This window comes from Cryptomeria japonica, chromosome 7, assembly GCF_030272615.1.
Source record: "Cryptomeria japonica chromosome 7, Sugi_1.0, whole genome shotgun sequence".
NCBI lineage: Eukaryota > Viridiplantae > Streptophyta > Pinopsida > Cupressales > Cupressaceae > Cryptomeria > Cryptomeria japonica.
The window spans coordinates 321,304,817-321,315,010 of NC_081411.1; the positions used below are offsets into that span (position 1 = coordinate 321,304,817).

The 10,194-nt window shown below is 32.3% G+C and overlaps 1 protein-coding gene across 1 annotated transcript; it reads left to right on the plus strand.

The window, feature by feature from the left end:
* The first annotated feature begins 8,366 nt into the window (after window positions 1-8,366).
* On the plus strand, window positions 8,367-9,299 carry LOC131051620 (probable glutathione S-transferase). The gene is made up of 2 exons (XM_057986191.2): window positions 8,367-8,702; window positions 8,786-9,299. Exons 1-2 carry the CDS (start codon window positions 8,400-8,402, stop codon window positions 9,152-9,154), a joined length of 672 nt encoding a protein of 223 aa, XP_057842174.2. The 5' UTR covers window positions 8,367-8,399; the 3' UTR covers window positions 9,155-9,299.
* Window positions 9,300-10,194: the final 895 nt, after the last annotated feature.

Here is a 10,194-nt window from a genome sequence, read left to right on the forward strand (position 1 = left end):
GTTGACCATGTCATGCTTATGCTTGCGTGAGGGTCCTCAGCTATCTCCTAGCACAGTGGGGTGATTCCATTTGGGAATTACATGGTCGGGTGGTAGTACCACTTTCCATTGGATGTTTAGATTTGTACCTTCATGCGGGGATTGGCTTTGCAGGTGTTCCTGTGGTTCGTGACTCATGCTTCATCTCTTGTTTGAATATTATTATTATTTGGAGACCCTTGTGTTCATTGAAATATTGATCTTATGTAACCTTGTAATTGGATGAGATCTATCCTTATATGTTTATTGAGAAGCTATGTATTGGAAAAGCAATGTAATCCTATGTTTGGATGTTTTTATCAGTTTCCTTGATGAAGTTAGTAAATGCTTATTGAAGTGGAAATTATATTGTGTCCTTTCAATCTTTCTAGGATGAATCTTTATTTTCTTTGGCTTCTTGTGATCATTGAGTTAATGATATATACGTGGATTTATGATTCTGTAGAATTTATTCTTGAAGTTACTTCTTCGTTGGTAACCCTTAAGGAATTCTGGTGTAAGTCTTCCACTTGTGTTATCGTGCATGTTGTGTAAATGTGCTTATGATGTTTATACTTTTGAAAAAAAAAATTGTTTCACCCTTGTTGTGGGTTTTCCCTCGGGGTTCCTGGCGGAGCATTATAGATCCTTTTTCACATTGAAAGATGGGTTTTGAATGCATTCATTTTCAACATTATACTGATTATATCATTCATCAAGGAATAGATTTTTGGGCCCTATTGAATTGTCTGGTGAGTTATTTTTCTTATGACTGGTTTTATTTCTTTTTTTATTGAACTCCAATTGTATGAGGAGATCTTTTTTGTTTCAGATACCTCCTTCTATGCGTGCAAATGTGTAATCTTATATCAGAGTCGCCACCTCTCTTCAAGAGGACTATTTTGTTATTATTTTCTCACGAGTCATTTCCCATAGCAGAGTTCTTTGTTTATTATCCCCAGTAGAGTTGCCAATCTGTTGGTGCTCAAATCAATAGATTGGAAAAGTTCTAGGGTTATACCTAATCCTACCTTCAAACATTCCAATTGATTTGGCCAGCTATTAGACTAAACATTTCAAGGTTGCTAACTCCCTAACTTCAGGCTCTACAGAACCTAGGTGGGTGTACCTGCTCACCAACTGATCTTCTTACTTGGTGCTTTTTATAGAAGGTCTGTAAATTGTATTTATTATTTATCTCAAAGTGGCATATGTCTTTGGGATAAACTATCTTTCAATTATCTGATTTCTCCTACTCTCTTGGTGATCTTCTTTAACGGATTATATTTTCTCTAATATTGTTCCTACTGTCTAATTTTTGACTATCCTTCCTTCTAATTTCTACTTGTATCTCCTAATAACATAGAAATGAAATTGAAAAATTACAGATAAGTGATTTAAATTGAACTTTGTATGTAATTAGACTAGTGCCTTATTTCTTTTGGGCAATAGAGTCATTCACTTGCAAACCCTATGTATAACTTTGAAAGATAATTTTTAAATCCTCCCTTGGATGGATCTATCAATTACCCAACCCTCAATGTTACAATTAGATATCTTCAATTACAACTAGTCTGGTTGAATTTAACTCTTACAAAAAGACCAATCAAAATAAAAAGCAAATAGCCACCTTTTAGTCTCAGATGCACTCTATATTTTTCTAACTTGCAATTATGACATAAAATATTCACACAAGGATGTAAGATAACAACCACTTGCTTCGAATGGTTATAATAGAGAACTGATCTAAAGATGAAAGAATCCACAACAGAATTTGAAAATAAAAGAATTGGTTCTTTTATTGCTCGAAAATATGTATTACAACTGTGATAATATCTTTACAGTATAATATATTACAAAATCTGATCTCTCTCCTAAAATCTCTAATTTTTTACATATAAATATCCTATATTAGGGTTATGTCCCTTTGATTCATCCATCATGTCTTCCAGTTTGGGGCCTTTCTACTTTTGTCGATGCTAAAAACTATCTGTCTTTTTTCATTATTTCGGCATAGGTTATACCGATAAGTAACCACCAACTTGATTTTGATCTTCGAGTTACCTATGTTGAACATGTCCTGGATGGTACTTATCGAGATTGTTTTAACTATCGGCATACCAGAAAATTGTATGCCCGACTTCACAAGTTATCCCGATGAATATCTTCACCTTTGATTCTACCTTTTGCTATAAGTTATTTCGATATAGGTATTTAGTCAAGAGTGCACTATCAAAGTAGTTGTTCTGATGTCACTTCATGTACTCATTTTTAGAATAGGTTGGACTATCAGTTCATAGATGATCCAGTATTCCGATCTCACTAGTTATACTGATAGGGTATTTCAACCAAAAGCACGCCATCAGAGTAACTATTTCGATGACCGTCCATATGCCTATTTTCAGAATAAGTTATATTATTGAATTATATGTGATTCATTATCCCAATCTCATTAGTTATAATAGGGTATCACCTTCATTTTCCTTTATCGCCATAGGTTTTACCAATATCAATTCATCGGTCATAATTGCATAATCGTGATAGTTCCCCCGATGTCATTCTATTTTTTCACCATTAGAATAGATTTAGTAATCGAAACCTTGTTGATGTGCTATTCTAACTTCATAAGTTATTCTGATATGCTTCCATAATGCTCTTTTTGTATTTTATTTCATCAGGATAAATTGCATCATTGGGATAACTTTTTGAACTTAGCCCGATCTCATATATTATTCTGACAAGACTTGTATTGGCATGATGTATCCTAAAATGTGTTCTTTGGGATAGCTTACTTTGTCAGTATTGCAAAATAATGTTTGTCGGCCTTCGATAACTATTCTGATAGACATCCACATGCTCTGTTCGATATAGCTATACCGAAATGGTGATATTGGAATAATTTGTTCTATTGGAATCACATAGAATTGTTATTCTACGTTTAGTAGTTATTCCAATGAGTAATCAAGACTTCATGTATAACATTGCTATCCTGATGTATATGTTTAGCTCTCATTTATTGGATCAGGTTAGCTATCTCGATATCGATATTTAACATTGACTTATGATATCAGAATAGCTATTCCGGTGTATAAATGAAATGTTGACCGGTGGAGGTTATTTTACTAATCTTTCTTGGGTCTATGAAGAATTTTTCACATATCATTAGGCCATAATGGAGACAATATGTAGGATTCTATGTTATGTAAAAGAAAACTTTTGTAGCTTCAACATTTCACCACTCTAAACACAAAAGCTTGGTGATCACGTCAGGGGTATTGTTATGAAAATTTAGGGCTACAATAGTTTCATTACAAGATGATCAATCATATAATACACTCACTCAATAATTCTTTTAATTACCCTCTTCTAGAAAGTTCTAGTTACTTTTTGACACTATTTTTAATATGTAAATTTTAAAATGTGGACATGAAAACTAATATAAATGCCTTTATATGCTAAGGAAAAGGTGGGGTTTTGAAAGGGTACATACCCTTAAATAACCAAAAAATAGGATCATTAATTATAAGTAAGAGACAACCTATATACAAACTTGGAAAGTGAAACAAGAAGGATGCAATATGTTTGAAAGAAATAAGGAAAGCAATAACCCCAAGAACCAATAGTATACAATAGACATCATACATCTAAGAAGGTCTAAGAAAAAAAGAGTTACATATTTCATGCTCCTCCTCAAGAAACTATGAATGATATGACAAACAATACTATTCCATCTCATCAGTCTTAATTACATTTTTTTTATTCTAGCTAAAGGTTATCTTACTAGGACCAACATGCATAGACTTATCCTCCTTCTTAATTTGACTTCTTTGAGCATATGGATGGTAGAAAAATGTTTTTTTAGGATAGTTATGATAAAAATGATGATCTTAAGATATTTCTTAATAAGAACTACTTTAGGAGGCTATCATACAAACTACCATTTTAAAAATAATTGTCAATTATTATTATTTACTTTTCATGATTTAGTATTGTGTAACTCAATTAAATAAATGAAATAATAAAACCATTGATTCTAATTATCATATAGAACCTATAAAATTTATACATGGTAGTGTTTCTTTTAGAATAGCTTTCATTTAATTATTTCATTATGGACATACTTTAGTGACTTCTAATTTTTGTGTTGTTATTAAACATTATATTATTTTTGTATGTCACCACATATATGATTGTCTAAGTAATGAGAAATCCTTAACCATTATAAGGTATTGCAAAGCAATATTTTTTCTCAAGAATATATTTTTTGTTGTGATGATCGCATCATTCAACTCTTTCACGATTATCTTATAATTATATAAATTAACTTTATAGAGGTATTATAAAATATAGACAAAGCTGTAAAGTCTTTTGTAAAATTTGCATATCAAAAATTTCAATAATCACTTGAAACCCATAAGAAAATCTAAAGGGATAATTCAAATATGGGATAAAATATTCATGCTTTGAATTATTTTAAGTAATTTTGCCTGATATATATTCTTTAAAGATATTAATAATGTTTAATTTTTGCAAAGGATTTTTTTATGTCCAAATTTATTACATAATGTTATGGTCAATTCTCTTACATCACGAAAGGAATATTTTTTGTTTGGATAAACCTGAGATTTTAGCCTAGTCTAGTCTTAGAGAGACCACTTACAAAGGATCTCACCCTACTTATGACACTTTTGGGGGACCATATTTCCCCATTAACACACTTTACTTGTTCAAACCTATTATATTAATAGCCTAGCAAAGACCCAAAACTTATAAGCATAGCAGTTCAACAGGGGTTTAGATCTTGGTGGCCACCTCACTAATGAACTGAAATTACCATGGTACTATGCCTCAATGGGTATCATGAAAAGAATTATATATATATATTTCATGTTTATTTTTTGGTAATCTGAGTAATACATTTAATAGCAATCTTAATCACGTGCAATATGTGAAAAATCATAACTATATTTGTTCAAAAGAATATTATAAGACTACTATAATGATGAGAATTAATATAACCATTAATGGACTCTAGGAACCTCCAAATCAAATGCAAGCTCTACATGCATGGCTTTTGATTGTCCTTTTTTATAAACATCATTATTGCTAGGCAAATATGATGTATATGGTTCCCCTTTGTCCCTTATCTTAATTTTGATATTTTAGCATATCATTATGCGGTGCGAAAACTAACACACATTCTAATCCAAAAACTTAGAGATACATTATCTATGGATAGTGGAAAACTGATATCATTAAGAGAGTACACATTTCAAAATGCACATTCGATCATATTTATTGATTAATTTAAACCTAACTAGCTCTATATTCAGTAAAAGATTGGCTTTTCATGGCTTGTAGACTTCACAAAAAAAAAATACCTCCATAGATTTCATCGTCAAATGCTTCTCCTTGACATGAGGGTTATTATGCAAGGGTTGATGTCAACATAATGCTAAGAAGTTAATAGGAAGATCATTTCATGTAGGTGGCTACATCAGCATAAGAGAGGAACATTGGTTCATCCTCAAAGTTGTAGACAATATTTTTTCTATATATTTACAATCAAAGGCCAAAAGATTAAGATTAAAACATTACTTTTCATTAAAATTTGTTTTGTGTCTGATTTGACATGGAGTAGTTGATTCTAGCTATTCCCTTTATCTTTCATCATTTTAATTAATTATTTAGTCCTACCTTATTTAAAATGATTAGAAATAATAACACTCTTTTAACATAAATATAATAATCTTCAAAAAACTTACATTTTCTAGAATTAAACCCTATAATCTAACGACCCTAAATATTTGGGCCTATTTTGTTGGGACAATTTTGTCTAAGATCCATTGTTTGATGCTTTTTGGCCAAATTTTGAGGAGATTATAGAGTCGGTCTTACCAATTCAAAAGCTATCTTGATGCAAAAAAAAAATATATCTAAGTTGGTCATTTAATTAAGTTAAATTTAGGATTTAATATAGAAGTGAGTTCCTTTCCTCATTTGTGATATCAATCTAGAAAACTCAAGAATCAATTGAAGGTGTAATGTTATGATATCCTAATGAAGTGAATAATCAACCTTATGTGAAAATTTAGACCTAAAAATTCAAGATCTAATCAACAAGACTCATGTCTTTTCAATCATGATGGAAGATTTAGGAGATATTGGAGGATGATAGGGAATTACTGACTAAACATTGGATTGTACCTTTCTTTAAGGGGTTGGGTATGATTTCACGTTGTTCTCATATTTCTACATTTAAGTTTTAGGTCTGAGATTTATCATTTCAAGTTATGTGACTCATGCATTCTTGATTTAGTTACAATTTACATTCAATCATATCATTCAGGGTTTTCTCTAACACATTTGAGTAGGATCCTAGTTTACATTTACATACTTAAAGGCTCATGGCAACATTAGACACACTTAAGATTCAAGAGCACAAACCTTATTGCAATTTTAATATTAGCTATTTGTGGAGGTGGAAATCACCAAAATAGGGGGTTGACTAAGGAAAATGCCTACATAGCAACACTCATACCATTTTATGTCTTGTAGATGTAGCTACAAGGTTTAGAGTAAGGCAAAAATATTTGAATACAATCAAGACACAAAGATAGATCATCATTGTAAATTTGAGCAACAAAAATTTTCCCAAGAGCATGTCGAGCACTTCTGTAAAAGACAAGGGTGCTTCAGGTGCCATTGTCCTCCCACATCAACCTCAGATTTAGTAAGGTCTTAACTACAAGTCTTAGGTTTCTAGATTCGTATTTATGTGCAACAAGTCATCAAAAGACAAGGGCATTCTAGGTTGCCTTTTCTAGTCAACTTTAAGTTAGGTTTCAAGCATAGGTGCACCCCTGAATTTCATTTCCATTCTTATACATGTTGTTAAGAATCTATCACTATATTAGGTCAGTTTAGCAATTCATTTTTTTAGCTATATTCACTTAGGTCATTGTCACTTTGCTTTCACATGTCTACTCAAATCGTATTCCCATAACAACAAAGGAATAGGAACCCTAAGTTGTTGCTTGAACCTCTTTACAAGAGTTTCTCAAGCATATTCTCACCTTTGTGTGGTTTCATATTACAATATTTAGGTGAAAGAGGGTTTTAGGGCTTCATCTTTTTTATCCTTTTTCACCACTTAATAGTGGGCATAGTTAAAGATCTTGAACGTATACATAATTAGTGGTGTTGACTTTAAAAGGAATATAGAAGAATATTCTAATTACAATCCATACTTTTGACTACCACAATATTTTTCAATGTAAAAGCCACATAAATGAACACATTAATATACCTAAAATCATTCTTTACTCATACATTTGAATTAGTATATCCTACACATTATTAATTTCTAAACAATTTGTATACTTTAAATTGACAAATAATTTCTCAATATTTCCAAGACTAATTTATATTCATATATATGAAAATTAATGTGTGTGTGTGTGTGTACCCGTGCACGCTCATGTGTGTGTGTGTGTATATATATATATATATATATATATATATATATAATCAAGGCTTAATTCATAGCAATCCACACTTTTTCTATTTTTCAATTCCGATTTGACCTCCTTTAGCCCTTGGTCCTTTCCATTTTATAATTTTTTTCACAAAGGACATTATAATTGAAGCAACTATAATAGATCAATTTCAAAAGAGGTTCTTGATTGTATTTTAACAGTTATTTATATTTTTTGTTGGGTAAGTTGATCTAGTTTTTATTATTTTGACAAAGGTCAAGTGAAATTAAATTTTTCCCATTGCACCATAAAAACTCAAAAATTAAATCTAATAACAAAAATTAAAATTGAATTTCTTAAATAAAGATTAATCATTAATAAATATTCTAAATTTAAATATTTAAACTTCCAACTTGAGCTCATATAAATTTAAAATTCAATTTTTTCTAATCTTTCCTTTCTAGTTCTCAATCAATCTATCTTAAATTGAACTACTGCTTTGACAATTTAAACATCCCTTTTTTATTTGAATTTAGGGTTTCCAAATCAAGTGTATTCCATCTTACAATTTGAATTTAGGATTTTATAGTAATGAAAGCTTGGTTAAAAGCTTCTAGCGGTCGAAAATCTATGCTTTGGGTTTTACACCAATGAAAGCTTGACTGAATTTATTTGAGGTGACAATGAGCATATTCCTCCATTCATGACATGGCAACACTCCTCTTTGAAATAGACGAAGCAGCAAAAAAGCTGGATCGTCTTACGCACAGGCCTACGCCAGCGCATAGCAGCCTTGACTAACCCTAACTTTGCCGACACGGTTTTTCTTATATATGTTTACACTATAATGCCGCAAGATGCAGGCCAAAAGATCATTACTTTGTCTGAACTTTTTGATTTCACATGGAGCAAGTGAAGGTGCTCACCTCAACGACCAGTCCATTCGCCGCGCGGGTCTTAATTGCCTTGGAAGAGAAAGGCGTGAAATATGAATGTCAAGAAGAGGATCTGCCCTTCAATAAGAGCGACCTCCTACTGGAAATGAATCCTGTGTACAAGAAAGTACCTGTCCTCATCCACAATGGCAAGCCCATATGCGAGTCTCTTATTATTCTTGAGTACATTTACGACACCTGGGGCTCCGAGAAGTTTTTGCCATATGACCGTGCCCTTGCCCGATTCTGGGCCGACTTCGCTGATAAGAAGGTTATGGTTTCCGTGTTATTGTTGGCATGAGCATTTAATGAGATTGAAAAGGTTTATAATACATGTGTGCTATGTTTTTGCAGTTACTTGAGTCGTCGTTTCGCATAGTGATATCCAAAGATGAGGCTCAGGAGCAGGCCAAGCGTGACATGCTGGAGAACCTCCAATTTTTAGAAGGTGCGTTGAAAGACATGTCAAAAGGAGGATCCCTGCCCTTCTTCGGGGGAAAGGATTTTGGTTTCCTGGATATCGCCTTAACTCCCTATGTGTCCTGGTTCCATACATTCGAAACTACTGGGAATTTCAAGATACCGTTTGAAACTGAATACCCATTGCTTGATGCGTGGATTAAGAGATGTATGGAGAGGGAGAGCGTCAAGAAAATTCTTCCCTCCTCTGATCGGGTTCTACAGACGGGCTTGGAAATCAGGAAGCGATTTGTAGTAGATTAAATTGAAGGTATTTGTTAAGTTGTTTAAGTAGCTAGCTTGTGTAAAAGCGTTAAGGTATACAAGCTGCTCAGAATATTTTCTATCGCATCCCTGAGTTTACTGTTCAACTGTTCAGATTATATTAGCGTGCTTGAAGGATTTGGCTAGTGTGAATCATGTTATTTCTAAGTTAACTGAAATTATATAATTGGATGTCTGTCATTACCGAGTTCTTCTGAATATGGTTTTGCTTCTGAATATGGTTTTGCTTCTGAATATGGTTCTTGACATTTTTCAGTATGATAGACTAGGTTTTCACACTTAAAGACATTTGATTAGCAGACCCCACTTCTACAAAGCATATTCAAGAAAATTTTGAAAAAGTTTTCTTCATTTTCAAAATATGGTCAAGTGGCAGTATGAGGCCCACCTATAACTCAATTAATTACATTGCTTAAAACTTAATAATGAAAATCCAAGAATGTGAGGTTCGCAGAAAAGATAAGGATATCTCATTGATGCCGTACTCGTAATTTAATTCGCCGTGTTTCATAAGCAAGTATGGAAGAGTCGGCCCTGCATAATGTTTTATGATTTTATTTTAGCTAAACGTTGCTCCTTTTATAGATTCTTCTACTTCCAAAATTTGACCATCTCATGATATTGTATTTGCTGTTTAGTAGGCACCAATTAGAACATGTGAAAGATTATCTAGATTTTATTAGTTGGGAAAAAACTATGCTGAAAAATATTTCCCCTGCAAAAGAGAGAAAATTAAGTAAAGAGGGAAAAAGAGTCCTCCCAAAGGTGATGTTTCTATTGAGGTAGATTCCACCACTAGAAGGGATTGTAGATAAATATATTCTCTCAATGAAAGGCTTGGTGAAGATATTAGGAACCTTCTCAAAAGACTAGTAAAAATATAATTCAATTATATGACAATGAATAAGATTTCAAATATAATGTATGTGAATCTTTGTGTGTTTGGTTAGTTGGTGTTGGACTGAATTCCCACACATCTAAAGGATTCTTTGGTTGTAAAAATAGATGATTATGGTCTA